At 39.6% G+C, this 27,158-nt stretch overlaps 1 protein-coding gene across 3 annotated transcripts in view; it reads left to right on the top strand.

Moving 5' to 3' along the window:
- The window catches only part of Wipf1 (WAS/WASL interacting protein family member 1), a 116,822-nt gene extending 89,881 nt beyond the window's left edge, over positions 1 to 26,941 (top strand). For all 3 annotated transcript variants that reach the window (XM_077798868.1, XM_077798877.1, XM_077798869.1), the window contains exons 2-8: positions 1,202 to 1,287; positions 4,969 to 5,098; positions 9,988 to 10,134; positions 13,628 to 14,398; positions 19,119 to 19,331; positions 20,199 to 20,312; positions 23,894 to 26,941. In XM_077798868.1, the coding sequence (XP_077654994.1) occupies positions 1,237 to 1,287; positions 4,969 to 5,098; positions 9,988 to 10,134; positions 13,628 to 14,398; positions 19,119 to 19,331; positions 20,199 to 20,312; positions 23,894 to 23,949 (1,482 nt within the window). In that variant the 5' untranslated portion in view covers positions 1,202 to 1,236 and the 3' untranslated portion in view covers positions 23,950 to 26,941. The remainder of the gene's footprint in view (positions 1 to 1,201; positions 1,288 to 4,968; positions 5,099 to 9,987; positions 10,135 to 13,627; positions 14,399 to 19,118; positions 19,332 to 20,198; positions 20,313 to 23,893) is intronic.
- The last annotated feature ends 217 nt before the right edge of the window (positions 26,942 to 27,158 follow it).

The following is a 27,158-nucleotide window of genomic DNA, read 5'->3' as shown; positions in this document are numbered from 1 at the left end:
AATTGCCACGGAGCCCGCTAGTGACCGGTCATTTCTCTGAGTCTTGCGTCCTCTGCTATGAATGAGCAGAGTCTCACTAGCTTGCCCTGGTGCTGTAGGCATTAGTGACAGCGTAGATAAAGCGCCTGGATCCACCAGTGCTCAGGAAGTGATAGCTACTCCTGCTGCTGTGGAATGTGTTTAAATTTCCATTTTTCTAGACAGCCCACTTGGAAAAAAAACTGTTCCCACTGGTTTTTATTCTTGTTTTCCAGTGGCTGTGACAAGTCCAACAATATCCTTTTAGCTTCTCCCTTCTGTTTGTATTCAAAGAAAACTAGCCATCCAGCATTCTTTCAGTAGAAAGTTTTTATTTCAAGGTGTAAATTTTTCCACATTAGCATTTAGTGATGGAGCTACATGAATATTTTAAGTTCTAAGAAATGGTTCTTTGTAATCAGAAGACTATTGAGAATAAAAGGAAAATAATTCTGCTGTTTGAAACTTGGGACATATGTGGCATGGAAATTGTTACTGGGACGGAGGTCAGTGTCCCAGGCTGCCCACTGGTTTAAGACTCAAAACTCTGCAACAAGGCTTCTCAAATGTCAGTGCCTATGGACCGCCTAGGGATCTTGTTAAAATGCTGATACCAGTTCAAGTGGGGCTGAGAGGAGAGGAACAAGAGAGGAAGTTGTGTGGGAGCGAGTGATGAAGGGGAGCCACTTCTGCTGCGTTTCTTTTCCATCAAAGTTGTCCAGGATACATTTTTTTTTTTTCACTTTGAAAACCAAAATTTTTATTGCTTTAAATAGCACAAAGAGGCGAGGGAGTTAGTTTGTTGCCAAACGTGTTTTAGTACAGGCAGCCAAATATAAACAATGGTATATCACATTTACACTTTGCTGTTTCTAGTACTTTCATGAAAAGCTTCCTGCTGACTCAGCTACAGGCCCCAAGGCCCCTTCATTCTACTAGGGTCTGCAGCAAAGGGGCTGGAATTGAGTAGGTTTGAGCACTGGGTTTGACTTCCAGTCTCTTTAAGCACCTCAGTTTAGAAGCACCCCTCTTCCAGAGCAGTTCTCAAAACAAAGTCAAAATCCTGTTCCTTTTAAAAATTTGACCTGCATGAAGGTTATCATTTTGATGGGAAAGCAGGGAGGAATATTAGAACAGACTATTGCTAAAAAGTCTAATGTATGTCTGTGTTTTGTCTTTACAGATTTATCAAGACTATTGAAAGCGTAACCATCCAAGATGCCTGTCCCTCCCCCGCCAGCACCCCCACCACCACCAACATTTGCTTTGGTGAGTGTCTCCTGTCTGCTTACTTTCTATGCATAAAACAAGCCAAACAAAGTACAAACCTGGCATACAAGCATGTGTTTAAGGGCATTTACATTTTTTCATAGTTGTGATATAGCAGGCTTTGCCAGGGCCCTGAGTAAGCCAAACCCTGAGACCACCCGAATCCAAACAGCACGAAGGGTTCTTCTGGTGAAGGTCTCCTATGAGGCATGGTATGTGAAGTATTAGGTTTCCCCTGCTCTGTCCATCAAAGGAAGCAAGACCACCCATGACAGGGATTTGCAGGAGCAGTTTGGAGGCCAGCAAGCACTGTTTCCATTCAAATGAATTCAACATCTAGGCTTTCATTGTTGGGGAGAACCATCCAGAAACACAAGTCTCTGTCGGCAGTGCATGCAGTGTCTTCAAGTTCCCTTTCTTTATTTCTGCCTTCTCCCCTCATTCTTCTCACTCTGTTTTTGACAAATATTATGTCCACCAGCATCACCCCCGCCTCTCCCCCACAACTGCTTGCATTCCAGTTGTAGACTTCCCAAAAGAGTTTCTTTACTGCTTTATCCTGATCCCTTGATATGCCTGGTAAAGGAAATCAGAGCATCATCTCCAGGATGCCACACTCCATTACAGAGGCCTCCCCAGCACCGAAGCCTTCACTGTAAAGGAACCTCACAGTGATGGTCCCTTCATTATTCCTGTGGGGAAACTGAGGCACAGGGGGAGGAAAGTCTCTTCCTCCAGGTTGCTTTGACACACATTTAGATAATTCATCTGAGGTGAGAACTTAGCTGGGAAGAACTGACCTTTAACCACCTCCCTGCTCCTGAACACATGGTCCTCCACCTTATCAGTGACCCAAGGAGATAAGCACAGATATTGAGAGTTGGGAATCATTTAGAGAATTTTGATGGTAGTCACGTGTCTGTTTCTAACATTGAATTTGTGTCTTCTTCTAAAACCAATTCATTTTTATAATAATCCATTGTTATTTTACAAAATATCAGACTGTGATGGGTTAGAACAAAATTCTAGAAACTGATTCCTTGAATGAATAAGTTTGAGAAGCTCTGATCTGGCTAACATGGCAGGACTGGTTTATATATATATATATATATATATATATATATATATATATATTTCTCCCAAATATGAATTTTTAAAAACCTTAATGCTTATGTATTTATTTTAACATGTGTTCTAAAAATTATAACTAGCATATCAAACCAAGGGTTTGATAGTGAGTTAATTTAAAAGAAAATGTTCATTGACAAATAGTGGAGGAAATAATATAGTAAGTTGACTTAATGAAAAATATTAAATTAAGACAGGTGGCATGAGAAGATGTGAAAATCATGAACACTGTAACAGAAGGATTAAAGTTTACAAAACCCTTGTTTATCCTACTAATTCATTTTTATCCATTATTATCTAATTCAAAGCAAGATCTTAGAGAAATAGGATATAGAGAGGAGAAAAGGGAAAGGTAGGTTGGGACCCTGTCCTGTGGAACAGTACAGTCAAGGCCCTGTGTGCCACATGAGAGAAGAAAGCATCCAAGGAGGTCAGGTATGAAAATAAACTTTGAAGTAGAACAGAAGGCCGCTAACGGTGTTTGACCCAAAATCTCTTAAGACACCCAGTGTGGACAATGTCCATTAAGGTCTCTGGGCCTTAGTTTATTTTTATTCTTAAAATGAAGACAGTAGGTAATTTTTAAAGCTGGAAGGACAGCTGAGAAGCTTTTCACAGGCTGCTCCTGGGGAGTGTTGAGGGCAGATGGGGAAGGGCTATGATAGAGGCCATATTTACCCTTCTGTCAGATTATAAGGAGGATCCTAGAGTCAGACTGCCAGGGTTTAGATCCTAGCTCCTCCTCTTAAAAACTACTCTGTCCATCAGGCCCCAAGGCCCCCTCATTCTACTGGGGTCTGCAGCGATGGGGCTGGAGTTGGGTAAGTTTGAGCACTGGATTTGACTTCAGTCTCTTTAAGCACCTCAGTTCAGAAGCACCCCCTGCTAAGGTCCTTCCAGAGCAGTTCTCAAAACAAAGTAATCCTGTTCCTTTTAAAAATTTGACCTGCATGAAGGTCAACTTTGGTGGGAAAGCAGGGAGGAATATTAGAACAGAGTACTGCTAAAAAGTCTAACATCTGCTTTGGTGAGTGTCTCCTGTCTGCTTACTTTCTATGCATAAAACAAGCCAAACAAAGTACAAACCTGGCATACAAGCATGTGTTTAAGGGCATTTACAGTTTGTCGTAGTTGTGATACGGCAGGCTTTGCCGGTGCCCTGAGTAAGCCAACGGGGCAAATGATTTAACCTCCCTATATCTCAGTTTCTTTTCTTTAAAATAAAAATAATAACCCATAGGTTTGGTAAGGACTAAATGAAATAATACACACAAAGTGCTAGAAAAACAGTGCCTGCCCCAGAGTACAAACTACATAAATGTTAACTATTATTATTATAAGGAAGTAATATGTTATAATTTAATTATTTTAAGATGCTTCCAACTGAACATAGAGTAACCCTATGTAGCCACCTTCAGGGTTCTTCTGAACGCTTCCTCGCCCTTTAACTCTGATAGTGAAAGTCTGGGTATGGATCAAACCACACACCAGATTTACCTCTTCTAGTCCTGACTTGCTTATCTGAAGTCACATCCCTTTCATAAGGATGGGGACAGCCCAGCAGGACCCTCAGGTCTGCTGGAAGGACCTTGGGCTTTGTAGCAGTTACCCTCACCCTGGGACCAAGCGAGACCCAGCCAGTTCCAAGTGTGACAGACACAGGCAGATGCCTACTTCCAAGCTCATATGCTGGGTGCTTGGTGTCCCCACTCCTAAAATAACCCTGAACAAACAAGATCCCAAATTCATAGCAAGGAGCTTTCCCAGGACCTTGGAAATACAGAGAAAAAAATCCCCAAACATTTTAAAGCAGCACTTTTATTCACTCTGCAATTTCAGTGAACTAAACATTTAAAGAGATGAAACATCAGACCCACCTTAGGCCAAAGGGACATGAGGGGACTCCCTAGGGTAATGAAAATGTTTCTGTATCTTGATTGTGGTGGTGGTTCCACAATTGTATACCTCTGTCACAGTTCATAGTACTGTAAACTAAAAGGATGATTTCACTATCCATAAATTATACCTCAATATATAGGACTTAAATTTTTTAAAAAGCCTCTCTGTCAATGTGTTCAAAGGAAATTGTTTTCTAAAACTGTCTCATCAACTTTGGTTGATGAGAGACCATTTTTCCCTTGCACCAGGTTACTTCCGAAAGACGGGAGGGATCCTGTTCTTTAGGACCCACCCTGAAGAATGAAGCCTAGTCACATCCTGCAGAATCCTCTCAGAATTCCCTTCTGTGCATAGCTGTCTCACCCTAATTTGGCTCTGCTGGTTAAGGCCAGACTGTGGCCTGAATCTTTAGAGATTTTCATCAGGGAATGACTCTTCCTGCCTTGAAAATGAAAGCGATTTATTACTACATCTGCTCCCAAACATCTGGGTCTTAAAAAGAATGACATGGAGTCTAAAACTTGTGGAGAATTTACAGGCTATCACCAAGAACCTTAATAACTAGATTCCAATATCCTGCCTATCCAGCTGAGTATTACAGTGCCTGATTTGAATCCAAGAACCGCATATAAGTTCTTGTGGTTTTCTTTTCAGGCCAATACAGAGAAGCCTACCTTGAATAAGTCTGAGCAGGCTGGAAGAAATGCTCTTCTCTCTGACATCAATAAAGGGAAGAAACTAAAGAAGACGGTCACCAATGACAGAAGTGCACCAATATTGGACAGTAAGTGAAAAATCTATTTTCCAAAGAGATAAATGGTTGGTAGCCTAACAATCAACCCTACACCTCCCACCAAATTTTTTTTTTTTTTTTTTTTTTTTTTGGTTAACAACAGCTGCAAAGCTGGCAAAATAAGTGACTGTGTCCCTCATTGTAGGCCACAGCTTTGGCTTGCATTCCCCTCTAATGCTGCAGGAAGCCAGTATAATAATTCTTTGTCCAAGGCATACACAGCAGCAATTCTCTGAATTATTCACACTTTTTGGAGGTTAAGTCATTGCTCCTGGCACCACAGATCTGAAGGCAGCATGAAATATGGAAAGTGCCCTAGCCTTGGAGTCAAAGCAGTGGGTCCAGGTCCTGGCACATTCATCATGTACCATCTCCAAGCCCATGGTCTTCATTTGTGAAGATGGCACCTGTCCTACTGCCTCCCAAGTTTGTTGTGAGCTTAAGATGAGATAACCTTTATAAAAAAGCTTTATTATCTGGAAGGTGTAATTCTAGTGTAAGATTATTATTAGGAGCGAGGAAAGGAGATCACGACTTTGCTTATGTGTCCATCTGAATCTGAGATACTTTCTGCACCAAGGCAGGGTACATATAAACAGGCAAGTTGCCACAACACAAAACTGCTCATTAACACAACTGAATGAAAAATCACACACCACTAATAATTAATTATTATTCCAACACTAAGAATCTACTAATCATTAATAATCATGTCCTGACACTGTCCTTTCATGTCCCTAGACCTTTCCACTACTCATGAGATGTCCCCAAGGTTCATCCTAGACCACAGATCCCATTAGACCCTAGTAGGAAATAGGCCTACCCTCCAAAAAAAAAAAAAAAATCATCAAATGGAGCTTTGTAGACAAGCGAATAATGATGCAGGGTTTTAGGGAAGTAGAAGATTAGAAGTTTGTGGGGAATTGCTGGAAAAAGTGCCTAGTAGGTAGAGAAGGAAGAAGGGTCAATCAGAATAAAGTAAGTGTGGGAGAAAAATAGAGAAGATGATCAAGGTAAGTCTTCTGAATGCTTCTCAAGCAAGGTAATGAAAATGAGAATGTTCCATTCATCAAAAAAGGAACTAGGGGGTTTTTGATTCTTGACACAATCTGACCTATAGGTCAAAATGCCCATCGGAGTCACAAAATTCCCAGCACAATCAATTATATCAGGGAGCCTTGTTCTAGCAACCATCTGAGTTGTGGTCCCTGGTATGGAGCCAGAGAAGCTACTGAACTCTAGGACAGAAGCCAGCAGCTCTCTCATTATGAGAGGGGCTTAGGGCCCCTGAGAGATGGGCGTGAATTCCCCACCAATGTTGAAGGAACTTAAACAGCATGGACCTAATCCTGAATCCACAAGTGGAAACTCATTGCATCCTTCAAGGTCCTCTCTCCTATTACATGTGAACTGTTAGTTCCTCTATCCTCCAACTTCTTTGTGATGTTCCAGAGTGTAGTTCACTTGGTGGAAATGAGTAACCCAGTGAGTACCTTTGTCATCCCTGTACCTACACTGCAGTCACAAGCTCTTTATAAGTAACAAAGTTCATCTATGGTTTTGTATTTGTTTGCATGTGCAACCTCCTTGGGCTCTATATCAAAATATGGACCACAATTATGCATGATAGCTGTTGAATTCATCCATGTCTTACAGTTTTCACAAAACGACCAGGAGTCAGTTAGCTATGCTCAATTTTAGCCTTTGTATTAGTCCTTTTTTCTTTTTCATTTTTTTTTTTTTTCTGGATACAGGGTCTTGCTAAGTTGCCCAGGTAAGCCTCCAGCTCCTGCCTCAGCCTTTCAAGTAGCTGGGCTTATGGGCATGCACCACCATGCCTTGCTCCATTTTCTATTAATGAAATACCTGGCACTGGTATTTCAAGAGAAAAGACTCTTAATTAGCTCACTGTTTTGGAAGTTCAAGGGCATTGCGCTGGCATCAGCTTGGCTCTGGTGAGGCCCTCGTAGCAGATGGTATCACAGTGGTGGGAGCACAGGCAAGAGGGAAAGAACATATGACAAGACAGGAAGCCAGAGAGAGGGGAGGGCCAGGCTTTCTTTCTTTAATAACAGCCCTCTCTCAAGAACTAACCAGAGTCCAGTGAGAACTGTATTAATTCCTTCTGAGGCCAATGCCCCAGTGGCCTAATTACTTCCTACTAGGCCCCATCTCCTAAAGGTCCCACCACCACTCTCCTCGCCACACTGAGGACCAAACTTTCAACACATGAACTGTTGGGGGTTACATATAAACCATATCCAAACCATAGCGCTTCTCTATTGAAAGATGGACAAATGCTCCAGATGGAGGATACCTGATGATATAGTGATCTCTTTGAATTTTCAGTACCACATAAATGTGTCCTCAGCAGCACTTCAAAATGTATTATTCATTAATAAATAATGTTTGAATGACAAGGGCAATGTTAATATTGGTAATAATCAAAACTGGTTAAATGTTTTTATGTGGAAGCAATTTTGCATACTCTCTAGAGATGGTTATTCTAATTTGATTTATCCTATTAGGTGAAGTAATCATCACTTCATTATCGGGTTATTCCTTCTGTCAGCAGAGCTACTACAAGCATCCCCAAAGCCTCACACCTGGAAAAGATACAGAGCTAACACCAACCTATGATAAATCTAACACAGAAAAAAAGAAATACCCATGAATAAAATGAGAACCTCAAAAGCAGATAAAAGAATAGAAACAGATTTTCTAAAATTAAGGATAGTATAATGAAGGTACATTTTAAAACATTTAAAATATTTAAAGATCTTATATTAGTTTTCTAAGAAAGCATAAATCTACCAAACTTCACTTACGAAGCCTCACTGAGTGAGGAAAAAGATGAAAACATTTTATCCATTATTTTTTCTCCAAAAAGTTTTGGAGCCAGTTGGTTTTATTTTGGAAATTCTTTCAAATTAAAAAAAAAAAAAAACAGCTAATTCAAATGCTGTATAAATCATTCCCAAATAGGGAGACATGGAAAGCTAGCTGGCTGATAGATGGGATGAAACCATTGTCATCCTAGTGGAGATCAAAATTTGGCAAAGGCAGCACTCAAAAAAAGAAGTTGTACATGAGTGATTTTCAGTCAGGGTGATTTTTGCCTCCCACGTGTGGCAATGTCTAAAGACATTTTCCTAAATCTTCTTGTTTTTTTTTTTTTTGTTTGTTTGTTTGTATGTTTGTGTTGGAAACATTTTTAGTTACCACACCTTCAGTGGATGTGGGGGACACCTCGTGTGTAGAGGCCAGAGATGTGTAGACATTTTATAAAGAATAGAATATCCACCCATATAAAAGAATCATTCTAAAATAAAATGTCAGCACGGTAGTTCCAAAATCAAGAAGCTTCACTATAGACCTCTTATTATCATGGGTGGGAGAACACGAAGCAAAAATCAAAACATCTAATTCAATAATGTGTTAAAAGAGTAATTCACCAAGACCAAGGTTTTCCCCATTTTTAATGCTTGATTGACATCTATTTATCCATTATATCAAAAATAAAAACCATATAATTACCATAGATCTTAAATTGATAAAATTCTATGCTGCAAGAAAATCTCATAAACCTACAATCGGAGGATACTTCCTAACTGTAAATATTTAGAAAGGAAAAAAATATATTTCAAACCAATAGTTAATATTTTAACTTTGAAACATTAGAGGCATTCTCATTAAAATCAGAACATGGTTGCCTTTAGCAACATTAATAATTTACATTCCTATAAAATTCAGACATCAAAGTAATTCCCTCTATAAAACAGAAATAAAATCTACAGCTTAGAAAAGAGGAGGCAAAACCATTGTCATTTACAGACTGTGTATCCGCTAGAAAATGTGAGTCACAAAGTTTTTGTAAATTTTAATTTGTGATACATAGCATAGTGACTTATGAGATAGCAAATGATATTTCCTGATGCCAATAGTAACCAATTCCAAAATATAATAGGAAAAATGGAAAAATGTCCCTTCCACAATTTAAACAAACAAAAACATGTTCAGAAACATGTTCAGAAAACCTAATAAGAAGCATGTATAACCTGTATCATAAAAACTATAAAACTTTTCCCAAAAATCCAGAAGACATGAATAAATCAGAAAATTGACCACATTTTCTCATGTGAAGCCTAAAAGTCATGAACATGTCAGTTCTTCCAGATTAATTTGAATGTCTATGAATACATGACCAGTGTCACTTCACATCATGTTCAACCACAAAAATGGAATCCTAATTAGAATAAGTTATACTCCATGCACGTATGTCAAAAGACATTCTACTGTCACAAACATCTATAAAGAACAAAATTTTAAAAGCCTACTGTTGGACTTCTTGATATTAAAAAAATTAAATCAGCCTAAAAAGCTATCAAATAAGTGGATGGGTAAATAAATTATAATACATTAATGTTCTAAAATGCATGCAATCCTGGGGCTGGGAATGTAGCTTAGTGGTAGAGCACTTGTCTCATATGCACAAGAGCCAGTCAATCCCCAGCACCACCAAAAAAAAAAAAAAATCTTGGGAGGGGGCTCTTCCTTTGAAGATTCTTTTATTTGCTAACTCTGTCCTAGTAGATACTAACCCATATGGCCAGGTGAGGAATGTGGAACAAATCATCATCTCTTACAGTTTCTTCCATCCCCGGGCCTAGGACTGCCTTTCAGTGGAAAGAAACCTCTCTGTCCTGATTGAGAGTAAGGAAAACCCTTAAAATCCTGCACTTGAATGAAGAAATCCCAGTGTCCACCAGAGGACCAGGTTCAGCCTGCTCCCTGCTTCATCGTTCTGTGGTCTCCATGGGCTACGGATGGTAGTGTACTCGGATGGGTATTTTCATATATGTGTTTTCTTCCTTTTGCAGAACCGAAAGGTGCTGGTGCTGGTGGAGGTGGTGGCTTTGGTGGAGGAGGAAGCAGTGGTGGCACAGGAGGTGGTGGACCTCCTGGATTGGGAGGACTATTCCAGGCTGGAATGCCGAAGCTGAGATCCACAGCCAACAGAGATAATGGTATCAAGAGTTTCCTTCTCTGCATAACTAAAGTTTGGTAGTTTGGAGGCTGGTAGACCCACTAGGGCTCTGTTGTTTGAAATGTTACCACTGTATTCCTTTATTCCTTCTTCCTTCCCTCCCTCTCTCCCTTCCAATGCCCTTGCCCAGTGTATTTGCCCAATGTCCTTGGGGGTAGTGTATCCTTTTTTGCACTTTTCTGAAGAGTGAGCTAGTGGGAAGAAAAGAAGGAGCAAATGGAACTTGCCACCCCCAGAGCTCTGCCCTCTGGCCTTGCAAGTGTAGCTTTCTTCGTGAGGTCACCTGCCCCAGCTGTCTAGCAGAACAAATAGTTGTGAGCCATTTTTGAAACATACTATGGAGCACCTCCTAGGGAATATAGTTACAAATCTCACTATAAAAAGTTCTTTTGCATGACAGACATTAGTATTTCAATGCCAGTGGTTCTAAGTACAGGTCAAATGTCCCTTATTAGAAATGTTTGAGATCAAAAGTATTTTGGATTTCAGATTTTGGAATATTTCATAAAATAATGAGATATTTGGGGGCAGAGACCCAATTCTGAACACAGAATTCATGTACATATCATATAGACTTTATGCATATATAGCCTGAAGGTGATGGCATACAACTTTTTTAATAATTTTGTGCATGAAACAGTTTCATGGTATGGAATTTTATGCTTGTGGCATCATGTCAGTGCTCCACAGTTTTAGACTTTAGGACTGGAAATGTGGCTCAAGATGCCTAGCATGTGCAAGGGCTTGGTTCATTCTCCAGCACCACCAAGGGAAAAAAAAATGTTTCATATTTGGGAGCATTTCAGATTTAAGATTTTTAGATTTGAGATGCCCAATCTGTATTCTCTTCAGTGACCCACTGAAATTAGTCCTTCAGGATTGTCTTGAACCTGATGATAGAGAAGAGGTAAACTTGATCATGCCTAAACAAGAAACCCTGCAGAGAACATGAGGCCCTCTGCTGATTATTACAGAAGCTCAAGAAATTTTACTGTAAAACTTTTTGTTTTGATAATGGTTATCATGTTAGAAGAATTTTATTTGTTTAATTCTGTGAGCATTTGAAATGTTCTCTGGAAAAGTGTGAAATTTACACATCGATCTGAAGATGAAGTCTGAATCCTCAAAGGTAACCATTTTAGCACTGGATGGTAAAAACTAGAAAGAGATAATATGAGAGATTCTGTCTTGTCTTTAAATTTAAATTTATTAAAAACCCACCAAAAGGATTTGAGGCAGTTGACAAATGCACATATTCATACCATAGGTGAAGAAATTAAGGCAAAATAGAAATAAAGAGAGTGAGAGTAATGAAGATGGAATTTAAATTAGCACACAGAATGGTGTGCCAAAAGACCTCTATCTGTGTGGATAGATGGTGACTACAGCATTAATCTGAACTTGGGAGATATAATTTATCACAAGTTGGTCATAGAATTATACCACCTAGTCAAGGAAAATACAATTTTTCTTCTAGTACTGACGTCGAGATGAAAAAAAATTCTCTCTAGAGTTTATGTTATTCCACTGAATAAATCTGTCCAAGTGCTTCCCACTGTGCCTAGAAGGCAATCTGAACTCCTTTTGGTCTACCAGCCTCTTTGTGACCTGGCCCTTGCAGGCCACTAAAGCTCCATACTTCCCCATATTTGTGTCCCTCACTTCATCTACACCTCCCTTACCTTCACCAGGACCTTTACCCCATACTATCTGTACCCTGAGCACCTAAGCTTCTTTTTTTTGAACTTGAAGTTTATGTCCACATCAGGGCCTTTGCACCTGCTGGCTTATTACCTTAAGCCTCTCTGCCTCATCTACCCATGGCTGGCCACTTCTTGTCAGGTATCAGCTCATATGTCACATCCTTAGAAGAGCTGTCCCTGGTCACCCTATCTGTCCTGGCCTCTCAGGTACTCTTGATTCATCAGTCTCTCTTGGTACTTTAAACTATCTGAAAATATTTTTTACTGGCTTGCTATTTATCTTTCCCACAAGAGACAGACTACAGGAGAGCAGGATCTTTTTTTTTATTATTATTTATTTATTTCTCCGTCTCTAGCATCTACAATGATGACTGACAAACAGCAAGTGAGCAATAAATATTTGATACATCAATTAGCTCCTGATTGAAGTGGTAGATGTTTTAAGGCTAACCATTTTTCAGAAATTACCCTGGGTTTCAAGAGATTCTGGAGGCAAGAGTCCACATTTTCCATATTTTTGTTTCCCACTTTAGTTCTTCCCTAAACTTTGGTTCATTTGTTGAGCTTAAGCAGTTAGCAGGGTTGTTCTTTCCTGCTGATATTGAGATGGAAGTTATCCCAATAGGAAGGAGTTGTGTTGTTGCCTGCTTGCTTGCACCAGTGTAAATTCTTTCACTTGACCTTTGTCTATTTCTTTTTTCGGGGGTGGGGAGCAGGTGCCAGGAATTGAACTCGGGCACTTGACCACTGAGCCACATATTTTTATATTTTATTTAGAGACAGGATCTCACTGAGTTGCTTAGCTACTCGCTTTTGCTGAGGCTGGCTTCGAACTCATAATCCTCCTGCCTCAGCCTCCTGAGCTGCTGGGATTACAGCATGTGCCACTGCGCCTGGCTTCTTTCTTACTTCTTATTGTAGTCATAACTCTTCAGTTAAATTGCCTCCCATTTGGGGGCAGTGCTTTTCAAAGGGACTATGTAACCTCGGCATATGAATTTATATTGGAATAACTAACATTGTCACCTAAAAGAATGAGTTATTTTTCAAACTTGAGAGAGAGATCCAAGGGCCAGGGAACAAGAATGGTGGCCTAGATAAATCATCAACGGAAATCTCTGCCCAGCCATCTTGTTCTTGTTCTCTCTCAATGAAAAGGGCCGTCTTCTTCTTTTTTTTTTTTTTTTTTTGGTACCAGGTATTGAACCACTGTGGTGCTTAACTACTAAGCCACATCCCCAGCTCTCCTCCTGCCTCCTCTCTCTCTCTCTCTCTCTCTCTCTCTCTCTCTCTCTCTCTCTCTCTCTATATATATATATATATATATATATATATATATATATATATATATATTATTTATTTATTTATTTATTTTTGAAACAGAGTCTCACTAAGTTGCTAAGGCTATCTTTGAACTTGTGATTCTCCTGCCTCAGACTCCCAAGCCTCTGGGATTATAGGTGTGTTCGACCAGAACTCTTTACCAATTTCATTTTGGCTTTTGTCCACATTTAATGCTAAGAGATCTCTATTACCCCTTTGAAAGCAGATGGCATGTAAAACCTAGAATTAGAAGCTAAACAGAGAGCTATGATCTATCCCTCTGCCTCCAGTAAGGAAGGACCACACAAAACCCAATTTATATAAGTAACAGTTACCTATATTTCATAATATTCTGGGAAAGGGCTTCCTGTAGCTGGGACTGTACTCCAGCCTTCTGATTTCTTTAGGCTCCTGATTTCCTAACTGATATGCTTTCCTGTTCTTTAGATGCTGGAGGAAGCCGACCACCAATTTTGCCACCAGGAGGAAGATCCACATCTGCCAAACCCTTTTCACCCCCAAGTGGCCCAGGGAGGTTTCCTGTGCCTTCTCCAGGCCAAAGAACCGGTCCCCCAGAGCCTCCAAGGAACCGAATGCCTCCCCCAAGGCCTGATGTGGGCTCAAAGCCTGATAACCTTCCCCCTCCAGTACCTAATACACCAAGACCCGTTCAATCAAGTCTTCATAACCGGGGGTCCCCACCAGTGCCAGGAGCCCTCAGGCAGCCTAGCCCTGGGCCTACTCCTCCCCCTTTCCCCGGAAACAGAGGTGCTGCTTTTGGAGGAAGCTCCATACGCCAGACACCCTCAGGCTCCTCCTCACCCTTCTCAGGCAGGCCTCCTCTGCCCCCAACCCCAGGCAGGGCCCTGGATGACAAACCCCCTCCACCACCCCCTCCAATGGGCAACAGGCCCTCCTTGCACAGGGAAGCCATTCCACCTCCTCCCCCTCAAAACAACAAGCCTCCGGTGCCTTCTACGCCACGGCCTTCCTCCTCCTCACAGGCCCCACCTCCTCCACCGCCACCCAGCAGGCCTGGCCCACCTCCCCTGCCTCCGGGTTCCAGTGGCAGTGATGAAATCCCAAGGCTCCCACAGCGGAATGTGTCCCTCACTTCATCTGCACCTCCCTTACCTTCACCAGGACGGTCGGGCCCTCTTCCTCCCCCGCCTAATGAGAGGCCCCCTCCTCCAGTGAGGGACCCACCAGGCAGATCAGGTATGTCAAGAAATGGGTGAATTGTCTCCCTAAAACCTACCCAAATGTCACTGATGATGCGTACATGAATACAGTCAAAAGCATAAGTAAACCCTCGGGCTGCTCCAGTGCTTTTAAGTGACACTGACGTGTATATGTCATCATGGCCTCATATAACCTGCTAAGGAAAGAACAGTATTTCAGCATGTTTTAAAGGTGAGAAGACAAGAGTAACCAACAAGTAAATGGTCACAGGCAAGTTAATAAGAAAGAGGCTGGAGCTTTCTTCTTCCATCTATGAGGACTCGCCATTCCCTCCCCTGCCTCCCTAATGGGAAACTTAATAGGGAGTCAATTCTCATCTCCTCCAGGAGGGCCCATGATTCTAAGGAGAATGGCAGTTATATCAGAGCTAATGAGGGTCTGTGCTTCTCTCTTTGCCAGGCTTTGAGGCCACTACCTTGCTACTTACAGACAAATGTTGAAAAATCTATTTGTCCTTCTTTAAAATCTCTGATATACAAGTCCCTTGGAGAATCAAAGGTATAGACCTTCTCTTTATAAAAATTTCCATAGTCATAAACTCTATATTTGCCCAAGCTGGCCTTGAACTTGCAATCCTCCTTCCTTAGCCTTTCAAATAGCAAAGATTATAGGCATGCACCACTGCACCCAGCCAGGAAGCATTTTTAAATTTAACTTCATTTACACCTCATCATGTCAGGAAATGGGAATTTTTTTTCTTTAGGAGAAGTTAACTGACCTTTGACCTTGTGACCTCAGGAACTTAATATACTGGGGATCACATGGGGAGCTTTAAAAACCACAGAAACTTGGGTCCCTGCCTGGGGATTTCTGGTATAATTGGTCTGGGATACACACTGGGCATCAAGATTTTTTTTTTTTTTTATTCAGGATTCAATCTAGGGGCTCTCAACCATTGAGCCACATCCCTATCCCTTTTTAGTTTTTTATTTTGAGACAGGGTCTCACTAAGTTGCTTAGGGTCTTGCTAAATTACTGAGGCTAGCCTCCACCTTGCGATCCTCCTGCCTTAGCCTACCAAGTCATTGGGATTACAGGTGTACACCACTGTGCCTGGCTGGACATCAATATATTTGAAAGTTTCCCAGAGTTTTTAATGTGCAGCAAAGTTTGAGAACCACTCCTTCAAAACACTACACCATGGAGAGTGTACTACAAATATTGAAGAATTACTAGTTCATTAAATCCAGTCCCTAGATGTAATGGCATCTCATTAAATGAATGAATGATATCAGGTAGTTAAATGCATAAAATCTGACATTTTTCTTCTCATTCAACTTCTATAAATTTTCCTGCAAAGTAGTTGCAAACCTTTTTGCATGGATCTACCAAATGATGAATGAATAAATTAAATCTTGTTCAAAATATGATAGGCAGTGACATATATAAAATATTGTTTATTTTTATTGCATAAGTTATACCTATTAAATTTAGAAATAGAAGAAAGTGTACAGAAAATAAAAAATATGATCCTACCACCACCATGCAGAAATAATTATTGATAATTTTATACATATATTTTCAATCTTTTTAATGTATATTTATGTTATTTTTGCAACATTGGTAACATACTACTTACATTAGGTGGTATTTTGCCTTTTACCAATATCCCATTAACATTTTCTGATATAATTAACTATTTTTTTAAATATCTTTATTTTATTTACTTATTTTTATGTGGTGCTGAGGATTGAACCCAGGGCCTCATGTATGCTAGGCGAGCGCTCTACCGCTGAGCCACAACCCCAGCCCCTAATTAACTATTTTTCTACAACCTAATTTTTATTTATTTATTTATTATTCTGATTTGTTATATATGACAGAGGAATGCATTGCAATTCATATTACACATATAGAGTACGATTTTTCATATCTCTGGTTGTACACCATTTGTGTCTTCATACATGTACTTTGGATAATGATGTCCATCTCATTCTTCCATCATTTCTAACCCCCTGCTCCTTCCCTTTCCCTCCCACCCCTTTGCCCTATCTAGAGTTTGTCTATTCCTCCCATGGTCCCCCTCCCTACCCCACTATGAAACAGCCTGATGCTGGTTGCTTTAATGAATCATAATAATAGCCATTATTTATCAGGTGGTTAGTATGTGCCCAATACTGTTAAAACACTTCATGAACTAGATTTCTTTTTATTATCATGTTTGTTGGGATATAATTTATATATGGAACAATTTGCCCTATTTATTTTTATAATTATATGAATTTTGACAACACAAATGTAAGAAATGATAACATATATATATATATATATATATATATATGAATATATAGTATACTACCATCAAGATACAGAATATGTTACCTTGTTCTCCTTTACTTCTTTTTTTAAAAAACAAATAGAAATTAATTTTAATATATTTTCATTTAACCCAATGGATTACCAACATAATTTGCAAAGAAAATAATTGTTAGTAATATATTTCATGTTCATTTTGTTTGTCCTAGTAATTCTTTGGAACCTAATGTCTATTTAACACATAACACACCTCAATTCAGATTAGACACATTTCAAATACTCAGTAGCCTCATATAACCAATGGCTGCCACATTGGCTCCTTTCTCTATATTTCACCTTTTGGTGAGACATATGCTCTAGGCTGCATGATAAGTCCCCTTGTTAGGTGTACAATATAATTTTTAAGGCTATATGAGATTCTATAAATGTACCTTGATTTATTTAACCAGTCCCCTCCCTTGGTCATGTGGGTCATATCTGGGTTTTGCTGTTGCATGCAGATACTACAGTGATGGATCCTAGTAGCTAAATATTTGTGCACATCTATATATTTCCTTTGGATGAATTTCTAGAGATGGAATTTCTGGGTCAATGGTTGTACATCAAAAACCATGGATTTCATAGGTACTGCCATATTTTCTTCCAGAAAATTCCACCGGTTTACATACCATGAAGAGCCTATGAGAAGTCATAAAGGGCCATCTGTATTTTGAAATGTGGTTTGGCTTCACTGACTTTAGAATTTGACAGATTTGAAGTTAAATCCCAGCTCTTCCACTCATTAGCTTCCTGACTTGAGCCTTTTAAACTTCTAAAACTTCTCAGGCCTTGTCTGCTGGCCTTATACATCTCAGGGTTATTGTGAGAATCAAATGAGACAAATGTGTGTAGAGATTATCTTGTTTTCTGGCAAGTAGTCATGTAAATTATCATTTTATTATTGTCCTGCCAATGGGAAATAGAAATCTGTCTTCTTTTCTATTGTGCCAATGTGGGTTTGGAGCAGGGGTTCATGAGGTTGCAGAGTTAGGAACATGAACGTTTACTAAAGAAGCAAAAACAAGATGAAGTTGACCAAGTTACATAGTACCTTACATAGTGGCAAGTAGAGGCTGATATCACCAGTGAAGTTAAATCCACAGCATTGACACCCAGTAAATCACCTCTTGCTGTGGGGACTCTAGCAGTGACAAGCAGTATGGGACAATAAATGCTACAAGGTGAGACACAGAAGCCTCCTTGGGAGAACAGTCAGCACTGTGCAGTGTCTCCCACCCCCATCAAATGTTTGAGCCCAGACTTTCTGTCGGGGTATCTGCAGCGGGAAGGTTGTTCTATTCAAGGTCCCTAAGTCAGATTCTGAATCTATGATATCTGTATTTATAATGCCTTAAGACTGTATTTACATAAAACATAATCATCTTACAAGTGAAACACACTACTAAAAATCAGGAATAATTACTAAGGCCACTTTGATTTACATGGGAAAATGCTCAAGTTTAATATTTTTAAAATTTACTCACTACCCAAACAGCTGCTATATTTGGAATAAGGGAAAAAGCAAGATGCATTTCTTATCAAAAAGAAGAATTTGAGGTTTTTTTTCTTGGAACTTAAAATGTTCTGGTTATACCATATCTTTGAATTTATAAAAAACAGTATCAAATACTGTTTAGATAGTACTTTTTTTTTCTTCTTGCTTTTTGACTGATTACTCCAGGCAACAGTGCTGTGAGAAAAGTTGCTACCTGGCACTCCGTGTAGACAGGGAATCAAGCTCCACGGGACAGCAGCTGGCTTATGGGGCAGGATCCACTCTGGCACCAATAGTCAGGAACATTGATTAGCTGTTTGTCAGTGCCTGGGTGCCATCTGCCTGCTCAAAGAGGAAGAAGGAGAAGGAACTCCTACTGTTCTCAGGATGGCTGGCTTCCTGATGCCTCTCTGCCTGGAAATGGATCGCAACATGGTTGTGTGGTTAGCAGTGATACTGTGTCCTTAAAGAAATCAGTTCTTTTGAAGACCTATTAAAATAACTTCATAACTATCTTACTCTTTTTTAATTCTTTCATGGTGTCAAAGTGATTAATTCGATAGCTCTTTAAAAGAATTATAAAACATTTTTAAAAAATTATCACCTGTTTTCAGTTTCACCATATCATCTCCAGCCTCGGTGCTAACTCAAAGCCAAACAGCCATTTAGCTCTGAATACATACTGGCTCTCCATACAGATGTGTGCTAATGCACATTTGTGTGTTTATATATGTCGCTCATTTCTCAAGTCCTGGAAAGTCTCCACCATTTCTCCATGTTCCCTAGTTAAAGCATATGTATCCAGTAGGTAGTCATTAGTTGCAAGCTGATGATGAACATAATAGCAATATGGGATATAAGGCAGCATTACTCTAAATATCATCTTTTTTTTTTTTTTTGCCTCAGGACCCCTCCCACCACCACCTCCAATAAACAGAAATGGCAGCACATCTCGGGCCCTGCCTGCCACCCCCCAATTGCCGTCCAGGAGTGGAGTTGATAGTCCCAGGGGCGGACCCAGGCCACCTCTTCCTCCTGACAGACCTGGTGCTGGGGCACCTCCCCCACCACCACCTTCAACTTCAGTTAGAAATGGCTTCCAAGACTCCTCCTGTGAAGGTGCATGGTGTTTGCGTTAACATTTTTTCATCCACTGTCGTCATCACACTGAAGGGCACTGATGTAACTTACCATTTTAGGGCTCACTACAACTTCACCTTTAAACTAGTAATCCTCCTCTCCCACTTCCCACAAAGGCAGATCATTTTTCTGTAACTTGTTCCTTGCTGGAGTTTCATTTTGATTAACTTTCCAGAGATTCCAGAATTTGGGGGGGGGCACAACATTTTTGTGGCTTATCGTCTTGTCATCTACATTTCTAAATACTTGGCTATAGGTAAGAGGCCCAGTGGCCTGCAGCTGTTAAGCTGCTTCAGTCTATCATGTTCTCAGAGTGGTCCCTGTTATTCCTGGTCCCACTGTGGGAAGAAGAGTGTCCTATACCTTAGCCCCCAGCTCCTGAAAGGGACTGGCAGGATCCTAATCACCCTAGTTTTTTGTTTGTTTTGTTTTTGGTGCTGGAGATTGAACTCAGGGATACTCTATGACTGAGCTGCTTCCCCAACCCTTTTTATTTTTTATTTTGATATAGAATCTCACTAAGTTGCTGAGACTGGCCTCAGACTTGAAGTCTTGCCTCAGCCTCCCAGTTGCTGAGCTTACAAGCATGCATCACATCATCACCCTAAACACTCTAGTTAAATTCTTTTTGTGGTTCCCTCTCCAGCACTGGAAAAAAAAAAAAAAAAGCACTGATTTGCAGGCCAATATGTTTTATCAGTGTGCTAATCAAGAACATTTGTAAATTTCTAGGCATAAAACTAGAACTGACTTCTGCAGTTCTCTCTATGGTTCGTCTGTGCCTTTCATTACGTAAGCCTGTAGCAGATTGTCTGTTGCTGAAGATACTGTTTGTTTCTTCCCCAGATGAGTGGGAAAGCAGATTCTACTTCCATCCGATTTCTGAATTGCCACCTCCAGAGCCATATGTACCAACGACCAAAACGTATCCCAGTAAATTGGCAAGAAGTGAAAGCCGGAGTGAGTATTTCTGCCAACCTTTGGCAAATTCATACTTGAATAGCCCGGGTTATGCGTGGCATTATGTAGGAAGTCCAGGCCTCTGACCTGGAGAACGTGATTCCGAGTTCTCTAAATCCTGGTAAACTCCCCTTGCACGAGCAGTGAGGAGGCTGTAGATATTTAGAAAGGGGATGAGGGATAATTATTATTATGTGTCATGGGGAGCTCAGAGACCTTTGGTTTGTCAGGATTAAATGCTACTATTTGGCCTCTTTGATCGTTCTTACCCCATTTTGATCTTCCTGAGACAAAGTGAACGGAGAGCCATTTTCTGTTCCAACAAGTTTTGAGACTGGCAAAATGTCTTACTAATTATAGCAAAAACTCACTGTCAACTTTCTTGATATTTTAAATGTATTATAACCATAGCTTTATGGAGCATCTAAAAATCTTAAATATATCCACAATCTCTCCATAGAACAGATATTTCAGTTTTACTAGGTTCTCTTCCCATTCTTCTTCATATACTTCTGATTTTTTTATATAGTTATACAGGTTTTTTTGGTGATAGGATTTTCCATAACATCCATCCCCATTTTATCATGTGGCTTTTATTCCATGGTGTTCAGGTTAGCGTACAATAGTTGAGCATTATTGGACATTTAGATCATTCCTGTTTGTTTGCTAATAATACACTATAAAAAATAAAGCACTTTCCCCCTGTCCAAGAAATGTGAACATGAAGGGAAAATAGACACATTGGAATTTCACAACAATAAATATTGTGACAGGACTAAGAGAGAATTAGCGTGGGAGCTGGGGGTGTAGTTCAGTGGGAGAGAACTTGCCTGGCATGTGCATGGCCCTGGGTTCAATCCCTGGAACCACAAATTGAGAGAGAGAGGGAGAGGGAGGGAGGGAGAGAGAGGAGGGGAGAAAGAAAGAATGAATGAATTAGCATGAGACATACAAATGTCACCTATGAGGTTCAGACTTATAGCAGACTTCACCTCAAAACCAAATCGAGCAAGTCAAATAACAGTCTCCACAGCCTCAGCCTTGTCCCTACCCCCTGGCAGAGCACCTTACACCCCCTCAGAGCCACTGATTCTTTCTTAACACACCAGTTCTTAATTTTTGGTTGTTGGTTCCACTCTTAGAGCAGCTAATAGCCTTGAAGTTAAGGGTGGTTAGAAGCAAAATCACTGAGTGGGGGAGATGGGTGGCCGCCTCAGGTCAGAGGAGGAGCTAGGAACTCAGAGTTTCTACTGAGTACATTTCTATTGGGTTAAATTAAATGAGTCAAATTATGCTTTGCGCCTCTGTTGAAGAATTCAACAGAGGGCAAATCTCCATGAAAAAATGCCAGAAATAAAGAGAACATTGCTGCTTGAAATAAAAACTAATTCCTTGAAAAATTTATTTAGATGGAATGCCACATTCCTAGACAACACTTAATAAAAAGTTATATAACTTTAACAAAGTTAGTATATACAAGTTAGCAGTTCAATATTTTGATGAAAATTAAGCCTTTACATGGAACAGTTATCTTTCTGTGTATGTGTTCATTTAAAGAGGGGTTTCTGTCTGATAGGAGTATGGCCAGTCTTTCTTCCCTCTTGCACACTAACAAATGAATTCACTTTAAAGAGTTGCTTATATAAACTCTGAATACTTTTTCTGACTTGTTATAAACATTCTTAATCTAATTTAAACATTATTCATATTTTTGAATCAATGATAGAACCCATAGCTTCTAGATTTCCCTCGCTACTCTTTCTTCAAAACTCAAGTAAGCAACTTGAGGATGGGAATGATGCTAATCCTGCTCACTACTGCATATTCCACAGAACCTGAAATATAGTAGACATTTTTAAATATTTTTAAATAAGTTAATTTCCACTGCCTGCTGAAGTGGGTTGTTTGGGGTTTTTGTTTGTTTTTGTTTTTTTGTAGATTTGCTTTAAATAGTTCTAGTCTTAGTCATGCTTAACATTTTATAATAATAACAGATCATCTAACAAAAATAAATACATTACTATTGAGTGCCACGTTTTCTTCTGCTTCTGTAGCTGCCCTAGCCTCCAGATCTAAAGCCCGGTAGGCACCAAGACCATCCCGAGCAACACAGAGTACACTCTCAGCAGTGTTGAATAAGGCCAACCCTCATTTTGCTAACCATTTGTGGTGTGTCAGCTGATGGTCAAGGCTCCACGGCAGGTGGCTGGTTTCCATCCAGATAAGCCTTTGCTCAGACATTTGCTCAAGAAAAGATGGTGAAAGGAAGACACAAAGGAGTAGACAGCTGATATTTTCCTCTAATTCCTCTCCTTGCTCAGATATTTGGTTCTGTCTCAGAAGTCCCTAAGTCTGTAGGGTCAGTGTCAAGACACGTGCTGAGGAACCCAGCAGAGCCAGCCCACTGAATCTCAGAGCCGTGGTGAACACAACTACCTAACCAACATGTTCCTCCAGCAGACCTGGCCACAGCCTCTGAACACCTGATGTCATACCTCACACCTGCTAGATCCTCAAAGTATGAGTGTGGGATAAATGACTCTTTCCAATGTGACTGGGTTTTAACGGCAGTTACCGTTTTTAGCCCACAGATGTACATAGCTTTTAAAAAGAACACATCAAGAGAGTGAAAAGGCAGTCCATAGAATAGGAGAAAATATTTGGAAATCATATATCTATTAAAGAACTAATGTTCTGATTAAATAAAGAATTTCTACAACTCAACAATAAAAAAATCAAAAAATAGATTGAATACTTGATAGGCTTTTCTCTGAAGATATACAGATGGTCAGTAAGCACATGAAAAGACGCTCAACATGGCTAGTCATTAGGGAAAGCCAAATCAAACTACAGTGAGCCAGGTGCAGTGGCACACACTTATAATCCCAGGGACTCAAGAGGCTGAGGCAGGAGAATCACAAGTTTGAGGACAGCCAGCAGAGCTTAAAGATATCCTGTCTCAAAATAAAAAGTGGAAAAGGTTCAGTGGTATAGTTCAGTGGTACAGAGCCCTTGGGTTTGACCCCAATACCATTAAAAAAAAACCTACAGTGAAATATGACTTCAGAGCCATTTTAACCTTACCCCCCCCCAAAAAAAGCAGATTGATTAGATCAGTAAACTACAGTATAGTTCTATATAATAGAATGCAGTGTGTCATTAACGATTACATTTGAAAGAATATTGACTGGAAGATGTTCAAACTTTTGTAAGAAAAAAGGGAACTGAATCTAAATGGAAAATATACACAAAGTTTTATTGGTTATCTCAGTGGTGCAAGATGGGTGAATGTTTTGTTTTTGTTCATCCATGTTTTATAAATCAATAATTAACACAAACTGTGTGCTAAGAAGAAAAGTATTTGTTTTTACTTAACTCTGTGTGGGGACTCTGTAGTCAGTGGGGTCATCTTTAGTGTTTATTCAGATCATTCCACACTTTTCCTTTCTCATCTGCACATGCCAATTAGCTTACAGCCTTGATCATAAGGGGTGAGGTAGTGGGCACCATTCCAGAATTCCCACACTAAGAACATAAGCTTTCTAACCAAAATTATATTTTGTCTGATTTTTTTCATGAAGGTGGATCCAACCGAAGAGAAAGGGGTGCCCCACCCCTTCCTCCGATCCCAAGGTGATCTTGGCCTGCTCTTCTCTACTCAAGCTCCAGAGCTGCTTCTGATGTTGCTATCGGAGAATTACACACCCTCCTCCCAACTTCCCTGTCCCCTTCATTTAGGGCAAGCAGGAAGAAGGGAGGGTGAGGTGGGAATGTGTGTGTGCATGTATGTGTGTGTTGCCGGTGGGGGGAATCCAGTAAAGAGAAGCACCTAGCTTCTGTTGTGTATATTGTCATAGCTATTGCTTGCTTCAGCTACAGCCTGCCAGTGTTGGCTGCTGGGATCAATAGGCTTTTGTGGAAAGTAGGCAGAGACAAATTGTATCCCAGCTTTCAACCAAACAAACTCAAATATTCACTGCTTATTTGCTACAGGCTATAATTATTAAAGTCCCTAAGAGTTATTTTCGTCTGTGCGTTTTTCGCACGCTTGGCCTCCTGTCTGTTTCCATGAACCACAGACTGCCTAAGCAAATTGCTGAGCATGGCTCACATGAAGCTTCTGCAGTTACAAGGATATCCAATCCTTGGCAGACCAAGGTAGGCCCCAGGACAGAGCTGTCCAGCAGAAACATAATGTGAGCTCCATATATAATTGTAAAATTTCTAGTAGCCACATTTTTTAAAGATAGTGAAACAGGTGAAATGATAGTATATTTTATTTAACCTTACACACCCAAAATATCATTTCAATCAACAACCTATATAAAAATTACTAAGGAGACATTTTGCATTCTTTTTTGGTACTAAATCTTCAAACAAAAGTGTGTATCCTACTCTTAGAGCACATCTCCATTGGAATTATTCACATATAGAGTGCTCAGGAACCACATGTAATGGTAGCTACCCTAGTGTTCAGCACAGTTCTGGAAGAGGGATATTCGTACCAAAATCTCTTGTTTTAAAATCAAGATTGAGCTTTAGCAATTCAAGAGGCAATAAAATTAGGACCCAAAACCTTGTTTGGCAGGCAGCTTGACGTTTGATTTTTGTCATTTATTTTTTCCCTTCCCTTGCTATCTGTGTTGAAGTATTGCTTCACAGTACCAAGGTCAGAAATCAATCTAATAATGGTTTACAGTCATGTGGAATCAAGCCATTGGAAAGAAACTGAAAGCATGTCAGGCCTTCCTGACTCAAAACCAGCTGGCTTGTGTGTTCAATTGTCAGTTGGAGGCCTGTCTTGGAGTTTTGAAGTGGCCTTTGTTTTTCTCCCACTGAGCAAACTCCTCAAGGCCTGGAGAAGCTAAGAAGGCTAGGTAGTAGGGGAAGAAAGTGAGGGAAAGGGCTCAAATCAGAATCATGGAAGAAGGGAATAGATTTGAGTTGATGGGCAAAACTCTACAAATCTAACTCTGATGCTGATGGGGTTGAGTGAATTAGGGAGCTTGTTAGTAGAAATTGGGAGGGAATTTGTTTTGAACTCTCCAGGAGAATCATGTTTTTTAGATCTATGCAAATAAAGCTCCACTAAAGGACTGCAAGAAAGAGCCAGCCTTTGCCTTTTTTAAATATGATTTTGTTTACAAAATTTTACTGGGACTCTTAAATATAGCTATAGAGTTGGAAAAAATATTTCCATGTTGATGTTTTATATGGTTATGTTTAAAATTACCATTTCTTATTTTTTAAAAGCATATGACCACATGTGTATATACCTATCTACCTTAACTTTGTATCATGGGTTCAGTGTATTATTCATGTATTACTGGGAGATGCTAACAAGAAATCAATCCAAAGAAAAATTTGAAAGATGCATTCCTATTTATAGAATAAATAACTGTTTCATTTATATAAAAGCAGAACTTAGAGTTCTAATAAATGGAATGTCTAATAAATTATGAATTTACTGATTGAATATATTGTATTTTTATAACTTTCCTTGCCAAAGTCCCGGGTTTAGTACATTAGAGAACTTGTTTTCTCCCTCTTTTCTGCCATTCATCTGTCACCTTCCACATAGCCTCTTGGGCTCTTTCCCCAAAGAAAACCAAGGTATATAAAGGTGTAACAAGCTTGGTGATTTAAAATCACTGAGGTTTTGGTAATTTAGCAACATCATTTTATTTTGGATTTTTGATCTGTTGGCAATAGTGAAAAACATCCCATAATAGAGCCCAGTGACCTGCCGCACAAAAAATGGAGTTTGGGCTTCCTAGCAAATGTGGAGACAATTCTGACCTCCAAAAAGGTAGGTCTGAGTTTTGTAAGGGATAGCAGGAATTAAATAATCCCTTGTGTATCTCAACTTTGCAGGTACCTTTCTAAAGTTTGAAACAGGGTCACAGCTCAAAGTTGCCATTCATCCAGAATAGAGATGTTTTAGACTGTATTTTGAAGGCAGTATTTCATTAATACACCTACATGCTGACTTTGAAAAGTTATCAACCTAATTGTATTCAAAACTTTGAATAAGTTCTATGCTAAAATCTTCAAACTCTGGCAAATCACAAAAATGAGTATTTTCTTCCCTGAAATCAAAGCTTACATGTGTGTTCTTTCCATAAAATTTCCAGATAAATGTATTCAAGATGCAATACAGTATTTTAACATTCACATATCATTTTATACTGAAATGTATTACAGTATTAAAATTCAGTGTTTGGTATTTATTTCACTATGCATTTTATTTAGTAAGAGCTGAGAAAAATGTTTAATCCAATGGTGCCTTACTTTGTGATTTAAAAGAAATCAGCGTTTTATGTCTAAGTAGCAGGTAATTTGCATATTTGTAAAAACTCTTAGGCCTTTATATTTTAACTTGTAATACCCGTTTGTTATTTTAGTAGCAGAAATGGGATGGTTGTTCAAATGCCCAAAAATTTTTGGTATGAAATTAATTTTTCCCTGCTTATGGTCAGGGACTGTAGAGGAAGAAAAATATTTTTTTCATACCATTGCACTGTGTAATAGACACATTTTGGTATCTATGTCATCAGGATAGTTTAAATGGTAGGGTAGAATCTACCCTAGACATCTGCGTCTTTGTAAGTTAGCCAGACAATAAATAAAAGCAGAATGATACATGTCGACTGGTGGTTTTTCTTTAAGTATTGTCTATGTAAATATACAAAAAAGCAAGTGCCTGTTTTTTTGTCTTATACTGTGGTAAAGAAAGACAAACTCAAAAAGGAGAAGAAGGTCCACAAAAGTGGGTGAAACACTCAATGCACTCATTGAACCTCCTTGCTTATCCCTTCTTGTTTGTTTTTCTGGAGAACCTGCCTC

Source organism: Urocitellus parryii, chromosome 1 (genome assembly GCF_045843805.1).
Source record: "Urocitellus parryii isolate mUroPar1 chromosome 1, mUroPar1.hap1, whole genome shotgun sequence".
NCBI lineage: Eukaryota > Metazoa > Chordata > Mammalia > Rodentia > Sciuridae > Urocitellus > Urocitellus parryii.
This window is presented reverse-complemented; position numbering and strand designations above follow the sequence as displayed.